This window comes from Polypterus senegalus, chromosome 4 (genome assembly GCF_016835505.1).
Source record: "Polypterus senegalus isolate Bchr_013 chromosome 4, ASM1683550v1, whole genome shotgun sequence".
In the NCBI taxonomy this organism is placed as follows: domain Eukaryota; kingdom Metazoa; phylum Chordata; class Cladistia; order Polypteriformes; family Polypteridae; genus Polypterus; species Polypterus senegalus.
Window position 1 is genome coordinate 24,907,538 of NC_053157.1, and position 24,594 is coordinate 24,932,131.

At 35.1% G+C, this 24,594-nt stretch overlaps 1 protein-coding gene across 1 annotated transcript in view; it reads left to right on the forward strand.

The window, feature by feature from the left end:
- mtrex (Mtr4 exosome RNA helicase) overlaps window positions 1-24,594 on the forward strand; it is a 105,150-nt gene that overhangs the window by 12,728 nt on the left and 67,828 nt on the right. Inside the window, exons 4-11 of the mRNA XM_039750352.1 lie at window positions 3,725-3,787; window positions 5,018-5,130; window positions 5,213-5,387; window positions 6,054-6,144; window positions 7,233-7,357; window positions 14,024-14,122; window positions 15,390-15,492; window positions 16,225-16,356. Coding sequence (XP_039606286.1) covers window positions 3,725-3,787; window positions 5,018-5,130; window positions 5,213-5,387; window positions 6,054-6,144; window positions 7,233-7,357; window positions 14,024-14,122; window positions 15,390-15,492; window positions 16,225-16,356 — 901 coding nt within the window. The remainder of the gene's footprint in view (window positions 1-3,724; window positions 3,788-5,017; window positions 5,131-5,212; window positions 5,388-6,053; window positions 6,145-7,232; window positions 7,358-14,023; window positions 14,123-15,389; window positions 15,493-16,224; window positions 16,357-24,594) is intronic.

The window sequence follows — 24,594 nt, forward strand, 5'->3', positions numbered from 1 at the left end:
AATGAAGTTAAAGTTTTATCTGTATAATATAATAAACATATTTTGCTGCATTTCATTTTAAAAATGATATTGTCATCATGTAAATGTGCGCTTTATGAACTGGCTCAGGTTGTATAATATTATAACTGTAGTGCAAGTTTACAGTGGGATGATTGTACTTATAAGTACAAACGGTTCTACAAGGAGCAATTGATTGAGTGTGTTTATAGTTCTTGGGATGAAACTGTTTCTGAACCGCGAGGTCCGTACAGGAAAGGCTTTGAAACATTTTGCCAGGGCTGAGACAGCGTGTGCTTGATACTGTATACCGATCATTCTCTTTCCGATTAGCTGCTGCTTTGATTCCCCACTCAGATACAGTGATATAAATACTCCCAGTGGTGCAGTGAGAGTAATATGGAAAAAGATGATCCGCTGTGGCAACTCCTAACGGGTGCAGCTGAAAGAAGAAAGTGCAGTGAGAGTAACAATGCTAAAGCAGTTATGGTATTTGGAATACTATGGCTATTCCCTGGACCATTATATTGTAACAAGTTACTTACAATCGGATGCATTACACTAATAAACAATTTGCGGTTAGTTTCAGTGTATTTATAAAGCCGCGTCAGGAAAATAGAGTAACCAGACAGGAACAGTGGCAGTGATTTGACACTGGGTGCCGCCAGTCTGCAAAACCGAGCAGAGAACTTGCGTACGATAAGGTATGAGGCACCCTAGAAAAGTGCGTGGCTTTACGCAAAGTGTAGGTTTTATACATCGCGATTTGAACATGGAAAAGTTCTTGCGCAACATTTCGGTGCGTACGCACCGTTCATACACGAGGCCCCTGCTCTTAACCCAAATGAGCATGCGTTTCACTATAAACTACATGGAGAAAGGCCCACAAACAACGGTAGGTGAAAGCTGCTGCAGTAAAGGCCTGGCAGAGCATATAAAAAGGAGGAAACCCAGCATCTGGTGATGTCCATGAGTTCAAGACTTCAGGCTGTCATTGCCAGCAAAGAGTTTTCAACCAAGTATTAAAAATGAATATTTTATTTCCAGTTATTTTAATTTGTCCAATTACGTTTGAACCCCTGAAATAAAGGGATTGTGTTAAAAAATGCTTTAGTTGCCTCACATTTTTATGCAGTCTTTTTGTTCAACCCGCTGAATCAAAGCTGAAAGTCTGCACTTCAACTGCATCTGAGTTGTTTCATTTAAAATTCATTGTGGTAATGTACAGAACCAAAATTAGAAAAAAGTTGTCTCTGTCCAAATATTTATGGACCTAACTGTAGGTACACTGTCTAATAGAGAGATTTCCTGCTTAGTGCCCAGTACTGCTGTGATAGGTTGAATAATGAAGCCTAAAATATTAAATTAGATTAAATCCATTTTGGAGTTCTGTCCTGTATGTGTATGTTCTGCTTCTAAATGTGGAACAGTGTAATTTATATACAGTAATCCCTTGCTATATCGCGCTTTGACTTTCGCGGTTTCACTCTATCGCGGATTTTAAATGTATGCATATCTAAATATATATCATGGATTTTTCGCTGGTTCGCCGCTTTCTGCTGACAATGGGTCTTTTAATTTAGGTTACATGCTTCCTCAGTTTGATTGCCCAGTTGATTTCATACAAGGGATGCTATTGGCGGTTGGCTTAAAAGCTACCCAATCAGAGCATGTATTACATATTAACTAAAACTCCTCAATGCTATAAGATATGCTTCCCGCGTGGCGCTTGTTTGCTTCTCTCTATCTCTCTCACTCTCTCTGCCTGACGGAGGGGGTGTGAGCAGAGGGGCTGCTTGCACAGAGGACACGGACGTACTTCTACAAAATGCCGCTTTATCGCGGTGCTTCTGTATACCTAAAAGCATGTATTGATTTTTTGATTGTTTGCTTTTCTTTGCGAGCGCTCTCTCTGACATTTTCTGCTCCTGACGGCGCTCCTTTAAAGATAAGATATATTTGCTTTCTTTTAATTGTGAGAAAGAACTGTCATCTCTGTCTTGTAATGGAGCACAGTTTAAACGTTTGACTAAAGGGTGTTATTTCATGTCTAGAGGGCTCTAATAACGTTAACAGTGTGGGAGAGTTTATAAGGGCTTAAAATATATAAAAATAACCATACAAACATATGGTTTCTACTTCGCGGATTTTCACCTATCGCGGGGGGGTCTGGAACGCAACCCCCGCGATCGAGGAGGGATTACTGTACTACTATAAATCTGGCCCTTGCATGATTATTTAAGTGAACAGCATAGAGCAACAAGTTTACAACACCATCAGTTGTTGAAAAACAGAAAGGCAATCAAATTTCCCAGTGCAAGATTATATTAAACATATCTCTGTTTTTTTTAACATAGACCTTTAGGGTCAAACTCATCAATACATTATTTAAGATTATGATAAAAGTATTCATTCGCATAAATGTTGGCCAATTAAGTGTGTTTGTATGTACTGTATATACGTATAACCACGTGTGTCTGTGGTGTTTTGCTAAAAAGTGCACATCATTATTGTTTGATTTTATTAGTGATGTATTTACAGGTTATTGGTACTCGTTGGCACTTCCTCCAGTATTTAACAAAAATGCTAGCAACTAATTACCAGTTTGTTTTATTATAACTCCTTTTTTTCATGTCAATTGTAACACTAAAGTTCCTCTTGCGTTTTATACCCAGATTAAACACAGAGAGGAAGGTGCACTTTTATAGATATACACAAGCTAATTTTGATTAACTGAATGTTTTTAATTAAATATTTCACCAAGATCTTTTAGATACTCTTGTGGATATTTTAACCTTTATATTAGAAGTTCCAGGTAGGAGTTTATTTGGATATCTGCTGAAGGTGTGTTATTCATGTCTGTCACAAAAGATTGAGTTTTGAGGAAAAATAAATCTAATGCCAATAGTTTTCCTCCTCTCTATTATCAACAACTTTTGACACAGAGTATATTTTACCTTTTAATTATTTAAAGAAGTTTAATGGAACGGTGAAGTTTCACTGCTTTATATCACTTTTAAATTAGCCCCTTACATTTGAGGGCAACAGATGCTGTCCAACTAAAAATGTGCAGATTTGGAAAGTAATTTCAAAAGTTCCAGAATGTTGTCTAGAGGTATATGGAGTTTTAGGAAGTACTTAAAATATGAACATAATTGACAGTATTTGTTTACAGATTCGTTTTTTAGTATTCGGGTTATGTTCAGCTAGTTACATTTATTTTGACTGCCACAACTTTTGTTTAGCATATTGTTGTGTGTAAAATTAGTAAGTTAGTGGTTTTTAATTTTTTTTTTTTTCTGACCAACAGTTACAGAACTATGAGGACTGGTTTGAATGTATATGTGAAGTTTAATCGATTTTTCAGGTGTACATCATTTTCTTTAAGGGGTAATTTGATCCTAGAAAACTGAATTCCATCTCAATTTCACATGTATTTCAAACAGTGTTTTTATATTCATAGATATTTGATTTAAATTAGTCTTGTTTGGTGTTTGATTTTCTAATTACATAATCTTATTAAAGTGTAATATGAAACAGTGTGATTCTTCTATAAATTTACATTTTTAGTTTAGAAATTGTGAAAATTTGCCATTTTTTTAAAGCCCCTTTGTTGTTGAAGTAAGGTGATTAATGTGATTTGTACACAAACACTTGTCCTTGTAGAGTGTTTATACATGTTGTTACATGAAGTATATTTGAATCTGTTGACTTACTTGTCTTCAAGGTTGCTTTGCCAGCTGAAGAAGAATACATCCAGTTGAAACCACGTCAAGGAAAAGCAGCAAAGGTAATTATGAGTTCTCAGTTTATTTCAGCCATAGTGTACTTTGCAATTGTGTATTTTGTAGAACTAAGTATTTGTCAAATCTTCTGTGAAACGGAACATTCTGGTGTAAATGAGTTATTACCCCTTTAGGAAAAATATCATCTAAGGGAAGACAAACTACATGAATAGCACCAAACTTTATGTCAACACAGCTTAAATATTAAGGTCTTTAATACAGTACACATAAGCTACAACTCAGCAGGTTAAATATGTCCAGGACTATTCAGAAAAATGCTAAGCATCTGAGCCATACTGTGTTTTTTCATGTCAGATCCTCCAATCTCTTCTAAATAAGGTAGCTATAGTGTTTAGTAATTCTTAAAAACATACCTTGCGCTAAGACAAGCACCAAATTGTTTTTGCTAAAGAAAACTCAAGGATATCATGCATATCTAAATGCACAAAAACTGAAACAGATGTTTGCTTGTTTTACTTGCTAACTTTTTATTGCATGCTTTTTTTGTTTGTTTGTTTTTTTGTTATTGTTCAAATTCAGTTAGTTCTGTTCTTTTTTTTATATCTTTTAGCAAATCATATAATAGTTCTGTAAAAGGCATATTTGTGAAGCAGGTTAAGGTGTGAAAGAAATCAAAATTACACCATTAATTTGCAGTAAAAAACATAATTCATCAGTACTAATTTGGTATTATTTGTAGCCACTTATTACTGTCGAGCAGTTTTAGGAAAGTTTCTATGAATATTGCTTATTACAACAAAATAAGGTAAACAGAGTGGGTATGTTCCATTCAATATTTTTTTTTTCGTGCTTGTGCACTGTTTACATGAGCTTATTCACTGCTTGCTAGGTTGAAAAATAAAATCTCTTATACTACTATTTGTGGTACATTTTCACAGTTTAGGAACCCATTAAATTAACTACTTGTGTAAAATGTATACTTCAGTTTGTGGTTTCTCTTTAACATTACTGTAATGATTTCAAGCAGACTTTATTTTGTAATTAAGAATATCTCTGTCAAATATATTTCCCATTCCCATCTTTCTGGAGTACATGGTAATTCCTCATGATGATTCAGTTTTATGGGTAGTTCATGGGTCAATTCTTTGTTATTAGTTGTGATAATTCCTGTGTTTTTTGAACATTTCCACTTCATTTAATGTTATGCATTTATTTTTTTTTTTTTTTGTATTTATGGAGAGCTTTTCTAAAACCATTTTTTTCTTCCTCTATAGGAGTATCCATTCATTCTGGATCCTTTCCAGAGAGAGGCAATTTTATGCATTGACAATAATCAGTCTGTGTTGGTGTCTGCACATACATCAGCGGGAAAAACTGTGTGTGCTGAGTAAGAGTAATGTTTTGATTGTTTAAACATAAATTGAAACAGTATGTAACAATTTGGTAACTTAAACTTTTTTTTGTTATAGGTATGCTATAGCGCTTGCTCTGAGAGAAAAGCAGAGAGTTATTTTCACTAGTCCCATCAAGGCCTTGAGCAACCAAAAGTACCGTGAAATGTATGAAGAATTTCAGGATGTGGGTCTAATGACTGGTGATGTGACGATTAATCCTACAGCTTCATGTCTAGTTATGACAACAGAGGTATTTAGCTACATTTATGATATTATATTATAATTGGCATTGCCTGAAGGTTATCATTGAGATATACACCCCATATGGGCTTGCTGTTATTTTGTGATTTTTAAATTAATTTTATCTTTGGCCATCTATGTTATAACAACTTGAGTAAATAATATTAAAGCAACAGCAGCAAATGTACAGCATATATGTATATTTATAAATGTTCCACTTATTACACTCTGGCATGAGATGTATTAAAAAAAGCAAAAAAACTAATTTTGACAGCAGCTAAAGTTGTGATTTTATTTCTTTCAGACTGGTTTTAGAAGTGGCTTTCCTTTCTGTAGAATTATGTTACATGTTGTACATGAGTTATTATTTTGAAATCTTTCACTCATGTTGATGGTTTTAGGTTATACCTCTTTTGATTGACCTACTCATTTACAATTCTTGTTTTCCAATCCTGTTTCCAGGGTCAGTAAATCTGTCCTTTGTTCATTTTACTCACCAAGGGCATTTTGTTTACTAATTTTTTAGTCTTTGTTACATTTATTTTCTATCTATTGACTTTCCCTCATTTCATGTATGTTATCTGATTAAAGAGATGCATTTATCCTGCACTATTCAGTATGGAGAGATTTCTTTGGGTCTTGTCATATATGTGATGTTTTAACTTTTAACCTCCAGATTTTAAGAAGCATGCTATATAGAGGATCTGAAGTGATGAGAGAAGTTGCATGGGTCATATTTGATGAAATCCACTATATGAGAGATTCAGGTAATTTTAGTTGTCATTCCTGTCTGCCTATTTTTGTGACTATATTTAACAAGTAACAGTACTTCAGAATGATTCACTTCTCTGTTTTCATTACCAATACCATAATAAACTAAGTAGAGGAATGAAATGTAGTTTTAATATTTTGCTCTATTACAGATGCACAGATCAGAATTAAATACATTCCTTAAGTTAAAATGACTTCCATATTTTTAATTTGGTTTCAGAACAGATTTTTGTTTAGTAAAATACAAGATACTGTGATGTGAAAGTAGCATTACTACTTGTTGTTTATTGTAAGGTGTCCTGTAGGTATAAATAGCAAAAAAGTAAACCCTCAGGGTAGAATGGTTGTTAATATTGTCCGTGTGGATTTCTTGTTCGGTACAGGATAAATTGTCTTATGTTTGTCTATTTATCTCTCAGAGTCTAGATAAAGGATACCCTAGAATAGGAAAGGTTAGGAAAAAGCTCAGCTGTCCATGTGACTGAAAAGGAATGAAATTACATTATTCGATTACATTTTGAGTAAACTACCTCAATAATATTAGTGTTACATTGACTGATAGTGTTTGCTACAAGTGTATTAAGTTTGGCCACAAAGAATATGAGACGTGTGCATTAAATCAATATAAAGGTATTTATTCAATCAAAAGGAAATACTGCCTGCAGTATGTGCTTGCATTACCATTTAGAAATGTTCTCTGCTGTCCTAGTATTAATTTATATTATATCTTGAAGCGCTTGCAACATATAATTTTATCAGTCACAAATCTTTTACTGTCCTTAGTAACATGCACTTTAGAGGCTTTCCCTATCAGACAACAATACAGTGAAAACTATACTTTGAAAATCACATCACAGTGCCCATATTAAAAGGTAATATTGTGAATTGTAATAGACTGTGCATGTTGCTCTGTAAAAATACTATTAAAACCAAGTTTAACTGCCTTAGTATGAGCGCATCTATTTTATGTTTTAGTATCTGCTATTGTTTAGTTTAAAATGTTGCAGCTTTTTATCTTGTTTTTTTGTATGTGATTTTTGTATTGCTTTTGTTGAAATTGTTGATACTTTCATTTCTCTTGCAGAACGTGGTGTGGTATGGGAGGAGACAATTATTTTGCTACCAGACAATGTTCATTATGTGTTTTTATCTGCTACCATTCCTAATGCACGTCAGTTTGCTGAATGGATATGTCATCTTCACAAACAGGTAACTTAAGGTTCTTCATATTTTTGATTATGCTGTTTAAAAAAAAAAAATCTCGGTCTTCATTTAGCATCACTGTCAGCCACAGTGTAGTACTGATGCATATTAAAATATCTTAGTCTCATCTTTACTCAGGAAGCATTTGAAAATGGGACAATAGAAATGAATATCAGCTTGTGAATAATACTTCTGAATGCTATATACATCAGCGGAACATATATCAAGTTAATATCCATTTAATCTGGGTAAGCTTAACATAGTTACCCTCCTTTTTTAGATATATTTTTGGACCACAAGAATGATTTACTCCTTGGCTAAAACCTGTATATTTCTGTTGAACAATGGTGGACAAAATATCAGGGTGAATTATCTCACATTAGTCATTTGAAATACTCAGAGAATAAAGCTGCTTAAACTGTTGGTTTTTAGAGATACATTTTATTGGAGAAAACAAAACTGATTAACTTTTAAATATAGAAACAGTAATCTAGTGATAGTCTGAAGGAGCAAAGGTAATATATGTATGTCTCTTTAAAAGAATGGTTTACAGGAGTTAGTTGACATTTTGTCAGTACCTTAGACTTGATTAGACAAACTTTTTTTTTTTTTTCTATGTTGGGAGGGAAGACTTTACCAAACTCTGATTTGTTTTAAATTATATGTCTAATTGTTGCAACATATAAGCTTATATGGCATGTAACCGATCACATTAAACATGAACGTAATATGTATTTTTATAACCATTTGCTCTGCAGTAAAGATATTTAATACAAACACTAGAGGGCAACATAACAAGTAAGTAAAATAAATATTACCATTATACTAGATTTGCAGTATATTAACTTTTGAAAATCTTTAAAGTAAACCATAAAATTTAAATCCATTAAATTTAATCAGAGACACAGTGCACAAAATGCATATGCTGATTCAGATTCTGGGATTAAACTGACAACCTAGTGGTTTATGGGCCTGTGCCCTTAACCACTAGGTGCCCTTAACCACTAGGCCACACTGCCTATATTTTATTTTAGTTTTGTACCATGGCGCCAAAAAATGTCCTATTTGTAGATTTTCATTTTGCTTTTATTCTCTTTAAGAAAAATACTTTTTTTCTTTAGTTTTAATATCATAACACAGATATTTCTCCTCGACAAAATTCTGCAGCATTATCCTACAGGAAAATGTAAGTATTTAGATTATTCATAATGTTACTGAATTGTCCTGAAGTTATATTAAATAGATTTTAACGTGTTTTATTAATCAATATATTAGTTTTTCTTGGTTGCTTTGGTGCATTTTTGACAACAGACTTAACATTTGCATAACAGCGAGTGCATTTCTCAAAACACTTAGTGCAAATGGCAAAACATCATGGATGACCAGCAAAAGCAGGTAACCTCTTCAAAATCTTTAATCCATGCCTCAAAAGCAAGTATTTACATCGCTGAATATGTCAGTGCCATCAAAATGCCGTCCATGGACATGACAGCCAAAATGTAAAGTAATGTTATCAATATAAAATTGGCACAATCTAAACATTTTCTGATGCACAAAACATCTGAATGACAAGGGCAGGCAACATAAAAATACAAAACACCGATTGTGGGAGATTGATTCAAGAAGAATATTTTATTGATTGCACAAGTATATGGTGACATACCATGCACTGCACTTGGAGTCTAGCAAAAAAATGCATTTTAATACTTTATGCATAACATACGAAATGAAGGAAAAAAATTTAAAAAAACATCGAAAACAATATATACATACTGAAATGTGTTTTGTATTTTGATGTTGTTTGGCATTGATGATGTTTTGCCATTTGCACTAAGTGTTTTGAGAAATGCACTCGCTGTTATGCAAATGTTAAGCCTGTTGTAAGAAATGCACAAAAGCAACTGAGACTGATTGATCTAAGATCTCACACCTGCCCCGAATGTGTCACCTGAGAGCAATTTAAGGAGGTGCAGGAATCATTAGTATTGTGAATACAAACGAAAAAAAGTTTTGTAGAAACCTATAAAATACACTTGACAGCCAAAGATATCTTGTTGAACACTTTTGACTGCAATGACTTACACAATGAAAAAATGACAAGTTTGTCTGGAGTGTAAGACTATGCAAAAGAGGGCTACACAATGCTTTTTGATCATCATGACATAAGCAACCGCTGATGCATGATATAGCTGAGAATTGCACATATGCATCTGCCTGAGTGAACTAAAGCAATTGCAAAATGACAAAAACACCCAGAAATTGCTGTTATGATGTGCACAACTGACTAAAGGTTGTGGGAATTGAACGAGCAGTTTTGAAAACTGCAATTCTGTTGAGAAATACACCAAAGCAACTGTGAAAAACTGTAATGTTCAAATTCTGCAGTAGAAATCATGTTTAAACTTTAGTCTTTTCATGTGCTAAACAGAGAACACATAAATAAACAAAGAGTGAATTAATCTCCTTAAATGTCGCCATCTTAGTAATTTAAAATCCTCCAGAAACACAGTAAGTAGAGGTGGAATTTTTAATAAAAAAGAAAATTAACAATAACTAATACAAAAAAAGAGCCTCGTGATATAGATCATTGTCTCTCAACCTTTGTGTTGGGGACCCAATTTTACAGGGTGGGCCATTTATGTGGATACACCTTAATAAAATGGGAATGGTTGGTGATATTAACTTCCTGTTTGTGGCACATTAGTATATGTGAGGGGGGAAACTTCAAGATGGGTGGTGACCATGGTGGCCATTTTGGATCCAACTTTTGTTTTTTCAATAGGAAGAGGGTCATGTGGCACATCAAACTTATTGGGAATTTCACAAGAAAAACAATGGTGTGCTTGATTTCAATGTAACTTTATTCTTTCATGAGTTATTTACAAGTTTCTGACCACTTATAAAATGTGTTCAGTGTGCTGCCCGTTGTATTGGATTGTCAATGCAACCCTCTTCTCCCACTCTTCACACACTGATGACCCCAAAGATAAAAGTCTTTGGGGGTCAGATTGGGAGACCTTGGGGGCCATTCAACTGGCCCGCGACGACCAATCCACTTTCCAGGAAACTGTTCATCTAGGAATGCTCAGATCTGACACCCATAATGTGGTGGTGAACCATCTTGCTGGAAAAACTCGGGGAACGTGCCAGCTTCAGTGCATAAAGAGGGAAACACATCATCATGTAGCAATTTCGCATATCCAGTGGCCTTGAGGTTTCCAATGATGAAGAATGGCCCCACTATCTTTGTACCCCATATACCACACCATACCATCAATTGTTTTGTTCCAACAGTCTTGGAGGGATCTATCCAATGTGGGTTAGTGTCAGACCAATAGCGGTGGTTTTGTTTGTTAACTTCACCATTCACATAAAAGTTTGCCTCATCACTGAACAAAATCTTCTGCGTAAACTGAGGGTTCTGTTCCAATTTTTGTTTTGCCCACTCTGCAAATTCAGTGCGCCGATCTGGGTCATCCTCGTTGAGATGCTGCAGTAGCTGAAGTTTGTAAGGGTGTCATTTGTGAGTAGCTAATATACGCCGAAGGGATGTTCGACTAATGCCACTCTCCAGTGACATGCGGCGAGTGCTACGCTGTTGGATCCAAAATGGCCACCATGGTCAGCACCCATCTTGAAAAGTTTCCCCCCTCACATATACTGATGTGCCACAAACAGGAAGTTAATATCACCAACCATTCCCATTTTATTAAGGTGTATCCATATAAATGGCCCACCCTGTACATTTTTAATTTCATTGACGAAACACAAACGGCAGTCGAAGAGTGAGATGGGTTGTTTCCCACTTGCTGAAACAAGCAAAATTTGACTAGTGGGAGGAGGTTTTCCCCCTTGGTGAAAAGAGTATGGTTACATACAGAAATATTTTATGAAGCACTGATGAGCGGTACCTTAAATTTTTTTTGTTTTTTTCTCTCTTCTCCTCTCCCACTGGTTAATCGCCTTCAAATTAGTCATGAGTGTCACTCAGGCAACGTTATATTGCATCTTTCTTAAGACTAGGATTACTCGGACAGTAAAAGTGCCAACAGAGTTAGTGCTGAGTATTACCCAGGCAACAGCGTAGACGTACCTTCTCTTAGGCTTATAATGGAGTCTCTTAAGAAATGCCTCTCATCAGCAGTGATAAGAAATGTAACACTAAGGAGCACTGATATAGATGACAAATGCAATAGTAAATTTATAATACATGTAATGAAGTTAACTACTTGGCACATGTAAGTTATGCATTTATTTGTTATTCATTTAAAAGAACATGAAAAAATCTGAAAACTTGAAAAAACTAAATATCAGTAAATTAACAATTATGTTCAATATCCAAGCAGTTTTTTGGACCCAAGAGTCGTAGTGAACTCCTCCTGTATTGCCCAGTGTGCGGAATACAAGTCGAGTGAGGTCATACTTGAACTTTATAATGCACTAGTGATGCCTTGTCTGGAACGCTTAGTGCAGTTTTGATCTTCAAATTACAAAAAGACATAGCAGTGCTACAGAAAATCCAGGAAAAGATGGAAAGTCGGATTCCATACAGTAACTGCAAGTTAAAACTTTTCAAGCAAAAGTTCAACCATATTCAGAGAGAGCATGATAATAGTATTTAAAAATGTGACGGGGATTAGTAAGGTGGTTGCCAGTTGTTGCTTTAAAAAGACTTTTTCCTCAAGAACAAGGCAGCACAGATGGAAACTTGTTAAGTGTACATTTCTCAGAAATGTTGAAACATTTTTTTCTTGACACACACAGGTAAGGGTATATGGAAAAAGCAAGGATAGAGAATACTACTTTGCAATCCTTCAGAATTCTACATGATGATGTTATATTGATGAAACAGGGAAAAAAAGATTGATATGCTTTACTATGGAGAATGACCTATTCTTATCCAAATTATTCTTATGTGCATAAACCTGCTAAGATGTAGGATCTTATGAGACATTAAAAAAAAAACAAATCATTGTGCTGTATCTGGTGTTTAGATTAGCTCAAATAACATCCCATATAGGCACTTATGGTATGCAAATGGTCTGTAAAACTAAAGAACAAGTTTTTGCATTTTCCTCTTTGTTAAAGACACATTATTCCTGTGTTATGCATGGTGTCGCAGTGCGCCAGAAAATTCTTTCTCTTGACTCCTCATGTGTTTCTGGCCCATGTTACTTGAGTTACCTGATCATTTAACTGTTTCAAGCAAACACCATTCCTAGGCTTGACTTCAGGAGTGTATCCATATATCCCCGTTTGCAAGTTTGTCTTTGCTTTATTTAGAACCATCATAGGGGTTAGTTTTGGATCATGGTTTTCTGGTTCTTCCTGTTCAATCTGTTGCTAATGTTTACACAATCAGGAGCTCAAAGTTCCCAGGAACATAATTTTAGGGATCACTGGGACTCGCAAGCCCCTTCATTACAAGGTGCCAGTTGAAGTGTTTTTTGTAGTGCAGTGAGAATTGAAGGGTTATGTCTTCTCTCTTGTGTGTACTTGATAATTCCTCAGCAGTACCCTCATATTAAGTTTCAATTACATTCTGTACATTTGTTTATTTTGTATATGTTAATAAATTAAAAGGTAACTGTTACAGGGTGCAAGTTGCAAAATACAAGTTACGGTTTGAATCTGTATCTTTATCTGGTTTAGAGGTGCATTAGAAGACCTAATTGCTTATAGATTAATGGTCCAAATGTCCGTGCAGCAGTGGGGATTAAAGTTCACCTTATGTTTCTTCTGCTGTGCTGGAGATTTGCCCTGTTTCTATACAACACTCCCTTAAAAATGCAAATTATTAAGATTGATAGGATTGTAGCTGTTTGTGGGAAACCAAATTCTGTGTCATTTGTTTGTGTGTTTGTTTTATTTAAATGAGAGAACAGAGAACTTTTGTTGACCTTTTCAATGGAACATTTTTCTGATAAAATTATTTGCTAAAGTTTGCATCTGTCAGGATAGATTATTCAAAAAGTACTACTAGATATTGAATCAAGAAAAATGTGTATTTGGTTGTAAATGCTTTTATGAGTGCACACATTTTTTTCTTACTTTCTGACTTATATTCTGAATCTAGGCCTGTATGCATTCATCATTTAGATAGTAGGTCTTCTAATTTATTGTGCATATTACATTAGTAAAGGTAGTTATTTAGGAACCTCCTTAATTTACTGTGACATTTCAAACTTCACCATGATTTGGAAGACTTTGTTTAATAAAAGTTAAGGGAGAGGAAATGCTTAGGTCTGTGAATAACTTCAAAAACTTACTTTCTTTGTACTGTGTCACCAGTTAAATAAATAATTAAACTGGGTGTTACCTAATCCTCAGATTTGTTTATAAGCATTGTACTATGTAGTATTCGTTTTACCATTTAGAGTAGGGCTTATTCATGTAGACTTTATCAAGATGTTCAATAGTTGCATGTGTAACAGGTAGACAGGTATGTTTGTTTATATAGTGATCAACACATCATTGCCTAATATGTAAACTCATTGTGGTTATTTAGAATGAGATGCTGTTGTATAGAAATTCAAAGTTAGATTCACTGGACACAGTCATAAAGTTAATCTTTTGAACAGCGCACTGTCCATAAATATTGTACAGGACATCTGGGATACACACCTGTATAGTTAGATTGTATTTGCTCATTAATATTTTTGTATTTTATAGGCTTGTCATGTAATCTACACAGACTATCGACCTACACCGTTGCAACATTATATTTTTCCAGCAGGAGGAGATGGGCTTCACTTGGTAGTAGATGAAAATGTAAGCCAATAATCTAACACTTTTTGTTTGTGTGTCTATAGAAGAATCAATTGTGGTTACTTATAATTGGTATAGAAATATTTGCCAATTTTTTTTACTTGTATATTCAAAGATGAGTCACACTAAAGTTACACAAAGGGATTTATCAGAAAATGGAACGAACCTTAACAAAACTGATAATGTCATTTCTCAATGTAGTCTCCACTTTTTTCAATGGACTTGCGCCACCTGCCTGAAAGTGCCTGATTTCCAGCAGAGTAAAAGGTTTTTTCTTGTTCTCGCAACCACTTATGCACCACTTTCTTCGTGTCGTCTTTTTTTTTTTTTGCGATCCAAAAAGGTGGCAATCACATGGTGCCATTTCTGGCGAATAAAGAGGATGTGGCAATACCTCAGACTAGTTTCTCCAGACAAGCCTTGGTGGTGGTAGCAGTGCATGGGCAGGCATTGTCTGGCAGCAGAAGGACTCATTGAGACAGCAGTCTAGGCTGCTTAGATTGAATAGCAGGCTTCATGTTGGTCTCCAGCAAGTCACAATAACTTGTACTAGTGACTGTACCACCCCTCAGCATGTAGTATTCGACACTACCTTGGGTGCATGAATGGTTATGAGGACAAGACAAAACCGTTTATTCTGCTGGAATCCATGCACTTCAGGCAGGTGGCACAAGTGCATTGAAAAGGGTGGAGACGACATTGAGAAATGACGTTGCCAGTTTTGTTAAGGTTCATTCCATTTTCTAATAAATCCCATTTTTTAACTTTAACTTGATTCCCCCTCATATGAATATATATTTCATATACATTGTAAATGTCTATATAGTTATGCAATCTTTATACAATTAGTAAATTGTCATTAAAATGATACCATTATTCTTACTCTCATTTAAGTTATGAATAATATACTGTAGCTTATGCTTATATATTGGATAAAGATAAGGATTTGTTGGGTAAACTAGACTCCTTAATCATACTAAGTGGTAAATGTAAATACCAAAATTTGAAGTTCTGATAACAGATTTTAGCAGATTGAGCAGAGTAAACTAAAGGCTAAGGAAAATGACCACAGCAAATACATTGTTTCATGAATTTGCTTTTCTTTTTATATATTTTAAGCTGTTGACTTCTAAATACTGTACATAAGCTCCTATCTTGCATTTCATTTTTGTACTTCTAGTTTACCTAATTGCCAAAAAAATTAAGTTGTCAAAAATTGTAAATGTTTTATTATCAAACTAGTTTTATTTTAAAAATATTTGCTTTGTAGGGAGAATTCAGGGAAGATAACTTCAATACTGCAATGCAAGTGTTGAGAGATGCTGGTGATTTAGCAAAAGGTGATCAAAAAGGCCGCAAAGGAGGAACCAAAGGTATATCTTCTTCCATAGAAATTTACTTTACTTAGTTGAAATTCCTTATTATATTAAGCTGATGTTAGAATAGACTAGGTGAGCAGTTAATCTTCAAAACGTTATGTGGATTCTTTTAATAAAAATAGGATAAGGAATATTGCTGATTCAAAGTTAATTGCGTTAAAATTAGTGTGAGGAGTTTTTCTAAATTCATAAAATGTTTTATAGTGAAAACACAAAAAAACATGTATTTAAACTCTAATCCTGGACCAGAATTACCTTTGTCCATTGTTGATTTTCTCTCTAGTAGGATTTTCTTACAGAGCTCTTTTTGATGTGATGGAGCAGGAAAATAGCTTACAACATTGTCTTCTAATGTTGTAGACTGTATTGTATTGTAGCTGGAATCTCTTTGTATGCGTTAATCTATGTATCAGTATTTGCTTCGTTAAAAAAGCAAGGTCTGAAGATCATATTTAGATAAATGTTTAAGCTTTTCTTTACCCTTTGCTGAAATGTACATATGTAGTAATTATATTAGGATACATTGGAATAGTGTAATCAATGTAATAATAATGAATTAAGTAAATTAACAATGTGGGGAAAGTGTTTTAGATACGGGGCAGTCTAGTGGATATATAGTTCACGATATAAATACATTTTGCATCTAATCTGGGTAGAAATGGATTTGATATCTATGAGAGATGCAAGTTTTTGCCAATATTTGTAATTTATTTTTCTTTTAAACAGGGCCATCAAATGTCTTTAAAATTGTGAAGATGATTATGGAAAGAAACTTCCAGCCTGTCATTATATTCAGTTTCAGTAAAAAAGATTGTGAAGCTTATGCTTTGCAGGTGTCAAAGCTAGACTTCAATACTGGTAAGATAATAAGAGCATATTCTGTACAGATTTTTTTTTTTATCTGTAAAAATAGTGCCAAACTTATTTTTAAAAAGTCGACTAATATGGTTCACAGTTTTAAAATGTTAGTTACATATGTGCCATATTTTTTAATACAACTAAAATAACACATTTTAACAGTAATTTGAGTGATGTTGCTACATGATATTTAGTTTATGTTGATAAGCTCATTAATCACACAGCCTCAGAGATATTGCTTGCCTTAATAAAGCACTGAAATCTTTTGTTGCTTAATTTATATGTATATATAGGTAAAATTTCATTACAGTGATCTTCCAGGGACCTAAAAAATATTTTGTTGTAATGAGATTCTGTATTTGTTGTTATAGTGCTTTCTTTAACTTTCATCCAGGCGTCTGCAATCATTTCAATAGCTTCATTCGCGTTAATTTTAGTCTTCTCTTGTCTACAAGTTATGCTGACGAGAATTTTCCTCAGCATTTCCTTGTGATAATACACTTTCAGGGTGCGAATGATGTCCAAATCCAATGGCTGAAGCACTGCTGTGCAATGGGGTGGATGGAATGGTAGGAAAAATTCAATGTGAACATTAGCTAAATGTGGAAGCATGTTGAGGAGAGCACAGTTATCAATCTTTTTGTGAGTTTTCTGAACTCTTTTGGGACCCCCGAACCCAAATACCCCTCTGAAGTGTGATTACCGTGTCTGTGTAAGATTGTTTATCCGTTGCTGGGGCAGGGCAACAGCAGCCTCATAGTGGTGCAGTGAGGTGCCACAAAAGCGAATCCTAAGATTGGGGTCACACTTTAAGTCCCTGTCTTACACCCAGAAACATGAGGCTGAGTTTCAGTACTTTAGCAAAACCAGCTTTATTCAGCTTGAAATAGGAACAGCACGGTTATTTATTGTAGCGGGATCTGCTACTCTTCTATAAACAGACACAGCAGTCAGGGTTTTGGCCAGGTGAGTGGCCAAGTAATCCTGTTCCCTGCATTTACAATGTTCCTTGCATTACCCATCGAGTTTGCTTTGACAGAGAGACGCAGCAGAGCTGTAAGCCTGCTGTTGCCCCGGCGACATATAAACAGTCTTCCACAGATGCGGTGATCGCACTTTGGGACGCTCTTCTGCGTGTTGTTCTGTTGGGGGAGGTCCCAAGAGAGTTTAGAAACCTCACATTTTCTTGAAAGAGTGCCACATTAAGAATGTTACTTGACCAAGCATCACTTAATCACATAAAAACGGCTTTTTCGACATCTTCAAATGCAGCAGTCAAGAGCTGCAAAAATTTATTTTTTCTAATATGAACTGTTATCGTTTTTTCATGTCTACCATTTCAATAGGAGGGTGACAATGAGTTAAATTCCATTGTTTTTCAAATGTTGACGAGCAGTAAGCTAAAGGTATCACTGAAAACCAACAAAAAACTGCAAAAAAACAGTACAAGCAAAGTTCTTTTTCTTTTTTTTTTTTTTTTTTTTTTATTATTATATATATATATACAGTGTTTCTGGTTGGGAATCGTTGTGCATAACTGAGCTGCGACCACAGAGCAGTGCACAGAACTAACTGCTCTGTGGATGATTCATTCAGGCATTTCAAGGTCTTTTTGCACTTCGTTGTAATGAAAGTATCTGCTGAATGTACTTTGTACTTTCTATAGACTCGTGTCATATGGGAAACGTTCGGGACCATAAAAATACTTGATTGTAATGAAAATGTTGTAAAGATATTTGTTGTAACGGAATTTTACCTGTATATATATTATGACCAGATGTGCAAAGCCTGTGTAAACTTTATTACATAAATATAGTAGCCTGAAGCTTTTAAAGCAACACACACACTTTTGATTTTATATCTTTGGGGTCAAAGATTTCTTATACATTTGTGCATTATTACCAATACAGTATATAACAAAGTATAGTCCTACTTATTCTTAAATTTTTTCCCATAATTTAATAAAACAAGCAAAAAAGCACATTTTCCTCCTTTATTTTTCTAATGTAGTGCAGATTGATCAATGCAAGTTTAGGTCACCACATTCTCCCAAACTCTCTGACACACATGCACACACAGGTACTCATACAGTCAGTTCCAGTAAATGTTGTTTGAATGCCTACATTTGTGGTTTTGGGACGGCTTCCTCTGCAAAAAACATGCCTTGGTAAGATGTATCTGCATGTTCTCTCTACGGTGTTGCAAAAATCCTGTCTGATGGTATAATACAAAATAGCAGTCTTTTTTTTTTTTTCAGTTTAATACTGTTTGTAGTATACTACACTTCTTGAGAGAAAGAAACCATGAGCTTAGTTTGTGCAGTCAAGTTGCTTGGGTGATTGCTCTGTGAATTTACAGTTTTTATTTCAGTTTGAAAGTTAGTGTTATCACATTATTGACACATTTTCCAGTGTGTGAATCTATTAATATTTGATTTTGCTTTGAACAGTTGAATAAAATAACAATGAACCTTTGGTTAGGGATACTCCCTCTACCAAATTTCATTGCGACCCAAAATGTTCTATCATCTCAAAGTTGTTGGAGTCATATTTCTATCTTAATTTTATCTATTAACTGAGCCTCTTAATCCCTTGCTAATGGAGGTCTGTTTGATGTTTGTATTTGAAAGGGGTTCATTTAGAAATTGGTATTCAAGCTCATGCACAGTCTGTTTAAAGTAGCATAAACAGTACCCTGCAAACAGTTTATTTTTCTCATGAGGCAACTTCACTTAGAGTGGTAGAACCTTGAAATAATGATTCTTTATCCAATGATTTTGTAATTAAAAATCAGTTTTAATATGGATGTAAGCAGTTTTTAATTTTTTTCTGCCATTTGATATTTACAAGCAATGAATGAGGATTTTGTAGTTTTTACTATTTAAGCACATTCTCTTCATAATAGCTCAGTGAATATTTTGACCTAATGTTCTTTCTCAACAGTACTTTGAAAGCAGACAATTCTCTGCAAACAAACTCCTCTATGGATAATAGTGATTTTGATTTTCTAGTTATTAAAGGTTTTTTTTTTTTTTTTGTACCATGGAATGCTAATTACTAAATTTACATGATGTGCTATCCATTTGCAATACATCAGAGTTGTATGAAAGCCTTTCTCTGTATATCAAAATGTTACTTTGGAATTCACAACAAATTGTTTCCACCTACACTGTGAAAAAGTTGTAGGTCTGTTTTGAAGGTTAACATACTGTGCCATGACCCCAACTTATTTACAGACCATGCCATCATTTTCTCTTTTATTACTTTTTTTCCTCCTTAGTTATTTGGGCTACATGATTTTTCAAAGCTGATGTCATTAAGTGCCCAATAAATATCTACTATTACAACTAGTAATACATGCCACCCCATAAACCATTCCACTGGGTTTCCAGTCTTTCAAGACATGAGTGCCTCTTCAGAGCCCACATCATAAGGTGTTTTAGTGATGGTCATACAGTGTATCAGTTGTTTAATTTTGCTCAAATAATCTTCGTATTCACATGTTTTCTTGTAGTGCATGACTGATCTATTCTGTCGTGTAAATTTTCTTCCTCATTGCATTTTACCGTATGATATGGTCACATGTAGTCTCTTTCCCAGTCTATTATCCATGCATTGTACTTTTGATAATTAAGGTTATTGTAGATATTTTTGTTGAATATGTCAGCATTTACTAAATAAATATATGCAAAGCAGTAAGACATTTTTCATAGCTGAAATTATTAGTGGTACAATTTTGTCTATAGCAGGAATAGCATGAAGAACAAATTCACTGTTCTTATGCATTAGGTATAACTTCTGTAGAAACTGCAGTGTAAAGAATTTAAATTTTATAGCGGAATTGGTGCAAACGCAGGTCATTTAATCTGAACACTGAAATTAGTGGACACTCTTGTCTACAATGCATGTGTTCTTACATTACATAAAGCATTTGTGACTTGAATACTTCATTTTCCCTCAGTCATTGTATGATATATATTAGTTTTCCTCCCTCTACATTCAAAACCAAAAAAGTTCAAGTAATGGGTAATATTGTTTAAACTAACTTTGTATAAAGAGAGACTTAACATTTTGCGTCTGCTGTTACTTTACAAATCCTGTGTCCTGGATTCCAATTCTACAACCAGACATTGTCCACAAATTTGCGTCTTCTTGAATTAATGTGAGTTTTAACTTGTGGTTCAGATTTTTCCTCCCACATTCTCTGGATTTGGTAGCTGCACACCTTTTGGCTCCTAAGCCAAGTACATACACCATATATCTGAACCTGCGGTTCCTCTCAAACTGAGCAGGTTTGCTATTGCACAACACATCATCAGTAGGATAATACTAACCTATCTCATGATGGATTACACCCAGCTAAATTTCCCTATTTGTGGGTAAAACAATCCAGCACTTGGCGAGTTCTGCTTCACGATGATAAGAGCTCACCCCGAAGGATCGAAAATGACGTTGCTGTGAACTCTTGGTTTCCACAAGCACCAGTTCTGCTCCACAGGAGGTTCCTGGCATCCCTGAGTTTTCTTTAGGACATTTGCGTTGTTGTGTTACAGGTACACTACCCCAGTCAAACTCCCCTCCTGCCACTGTCCCTGAAATACTGTATATACTTGCAGATAAGTTCTTCCGCGGGTAAGTCGAGACTTGATTTAAAAGTATCATTGCTGGTATTTTATAATGTCAGTCGTATAAGTTGAATGCAGAAAACTCATGCTATTGGTACAAGGGATTATGATATGCTACCGTCCACCTTGAGAGAATAACCACGGAGCACACTGCCTTTTTTTTCTATGTGGGTGTGGCAATGCATTTTATCAACATGTGCTCCTAACCCTCTCTCTCTCTCCCCTTTTATCATAAATGCATCCTTTATCTACAATGGAGCATTTGATCAGAAGAAAATGTTAAGCTGGTTTTAACTTAAACGTCGTTGAAGTAGAAAAAGAAATTGGTAACTGCACTGCTGCCACAAAATTCAATGAGTCTGAGTAACTGATACGAGATTGGAGGAGGCAAGAAGATTTTAAAAATAAAAAAAATATTGTCGCATTTTTGAACGGGCGTATAAGTCGGGGTTGAATTCTTATAATCGTTTTTTTTTTTTGGTTTTCAAGACCCGACTTATATGTGAGTATATACGGTAGATCCTGCCCAAGAGGACACTCCTATGATGCCAGAGTCAAATGCCCTATGTGGGTTCCTCCTCCTGCCTCACTGGGTGAGGTAAAAAAGGATAAGAGTAGGCGAGTACGAGAATGATATTTCAATAAAAATAAAATAAATATAAATATATTTTTATTAGGTGTTTCAAAGCATTATATCCTTTTAAAATGTTTATATATAATTACATGTGTCATTTTTTTAATGAAGTGTTTTGTAATGTAAAGTTGATTGTAGTTAACAAAGAGGTAAAAAGTCATATATCATAAAATATGCTGATTTATTCTCCAATATCATTAGAAATGAAAACAGTGGCTTTCAAGGTTATTCCTCCTCTTTAGGTCGTAGAGAAAAAGCAAATCTTGTGCCAAAAATTTTGGCATAGTTGGAGGAAGGTATGTTTAGTATTCAGTTTTGCAAATCTCAGTTGCCCTTCTCATCAGAGTGGTAGCTGCTCTAAAAGTAAGGCACACCTTAAATCTTGTAGCAAAATAGCAAACGTTCTATGGCTAGGGTTTCCTAATTATGTGTATATCTGACCTTTTGTAACACAGACCTTAAGGGTGTCTTTGAATTGCTTCCTCAGGAGTCTCTGACCTGGCCTCTGCTTGTAGCAGAGTACTGTAGTCATATGGAGTATTTCTAATATAAGACTTGTCCAGCCATTGGATTCAGTATTGGTCGTCTTTGTCTAGCTACTCTGCCGTTAGTGTGTTATCCTTTTAAGGAGTCAACACTTTTATTGTGACAATAATAGGTAGCCCAATTTTTGCTACCTTATAGGATATCAGTTTCCTCTTTGAAGCTTGCAAAGATTCATCAGTGTAACTTCCTGAATGTGATGCTGGTATACATGGCTAAACCAAGCAGTCTAGCTACTAAACTTCACAATCGCATAACAACTAATCTTTTATGTTCTTCAAAGAACTTAAAACCCTGCAGATCTATTTTTATTCTGCTCTGCTTACAGAATAACTTGACATCTCAGAGAAGCAGTATAAAGATGTGTTCTTGGAGACATTTTAAGCAGCAGTTATGAGTTCACACATTCATTTAACTTAACATGCTAAACTGATCCATTAGCTTGAAGTGGGAATAGGCTGGACATTTACAGTAAGAGATCATGCATACCTGTACATGGACATCTTCCTGCTTTGCTGGCTTACTATGAATATTCTGGTAGCATTTATTCTAGTAGCCAATCTGAATGCAGAGACATTGCAGTGTGGAATAATATGCATAATATAATTAAGTAAATACAGTTAATTCTGAAAACTTTTTTTTTCCTCAAAAATTATACATTTGTTATTCTGCAAAGTACAATTACCAGATCAAATTATGGTGAACTGAAGTTTTATACAGTACTTTCATTTATAGTTGGATATTGCTGAATTTCTTGTTTTCATTTTATTTTCCGCTCACTTTTCAATTTCAAAATACTAAAGCAAGTGATTACTTTGTCAATTGTTTGCTTTTTAGAACAGGATATAATTTGTAAATAAAGTTCTCATTTTTATTTTTCTCCTCCCAAATATTGCAGGAAAAAGTGTCTGTGTATAGGGACATTATTATCACATGTACTGAGAACAGTGAAATTCTTTTTATTGTTATATGAAGATTTTTTTAAGTGTTTTTATGCCATTTAAAGCTGCAGATTTCCTTTTCCCATTCTCCCTTTGCTCCTGCAGACCTTTGTTTGAATTGACTTCAGTAAAGCATATGTTTTGCACTCTAGCTCTTAAGCAGTAAATGGGTCTTAGGGGGAGGGGGTGAACATTTGCCAGATGGAATGATGTAACACTTTTGTTTCCTTTCTCTCTCTCTCTCATGTTTTTAACCTTTTAATATGTTGGGAAAACTTAAACACAAGACATTAAAATAAATACACTAATCTGAAATGGCAGTTGATACTTCTGGTTTTGTTTAGAAGTTATGAAAATGTAAAATGTATAGCAAAAATTGAAATTTTTTTAACAGCAGTTCTAGATTGGAGGATGATACTGTGTCTTTATACACTCACCTAATGGATTATAAGGATCACCATACTAATACGGTGTTTGACCCCCTTTTGCCTTCAGAACTGCCTTAATTCTACGTGGCATTGATTCAACAAGGTGCTGAAAGCATTCTTTAGAAATGCTGGCCCATATTGATAGGATAGCATCTTGCATTTGATGGAGATTTGTGGGGTGCACATCCAGGGCACGAAGCTCCCGTTCCACCACATCCCAAAGATGCTCTATTGGGTTGAGATCTGGTGACTGTGGGGGCCATTTTAGTACAGTGAACTCCTTGCCATGTTCAAGAAACCAATTTGAAATGATTTGAGCTTTGTGACATGGTGCATTATTCTGCTGGAAGTAGCCATCAGAGGATGGGCACATGGTGGTCATGAAGGGATGGACATGGTCAGAAACAATGCTCAGGTAGCCCGTGGCATTTAAACGATGCCCAATTGGCACTAAGGGGCCTAAAGTGTGCCAAGAAAACATCCCCCACACCATTACACCACCACCAGCCTGCACAGTGGTAACAAGGCATGATGGATCCATGTTCTCATTCTGTTTACGCCAAATTCTGACTCTACCATTTGAATGTCTCAACAGAAATTGAGTCTCATCAGATCCAGCAACATTTTTCCAGTCTTCAACTGTCCAATTTTGGTGAGCTCATGCAAATTGTAGCCTTTTTTTCCTATTTGTAGTGGAGATGAGTGGTACCCGGTGGGGTCTTCTGCTGTTGTAGCCCATCCGCCTCAAGGTTGTGCGTGTTGTGACTTCACAAATGCTTTGCTGCATACCTCGATTGTAGCGAGTGGTTATTTCAGTCAAAGTTGCTCTTCTATCAGCTTGAATCAGTCGGCCCATTCTCCTCTGACCTCTAGCATCAACAATGAATTTTCGCCCACAGGACTGCTGCATACTGGATGTTTTTCCCTTTTCACACCATTCTTTGTAAACCCTAGAAATGGTTGTGCGTGAAAATCCCAGTAACTGAGCAGATTGTGAAATACTCAGACTGGCCCGTCTGGCACCAACAACCATGCCACGCTCAAAATTGCTTAAATCCCCTTTCTTTC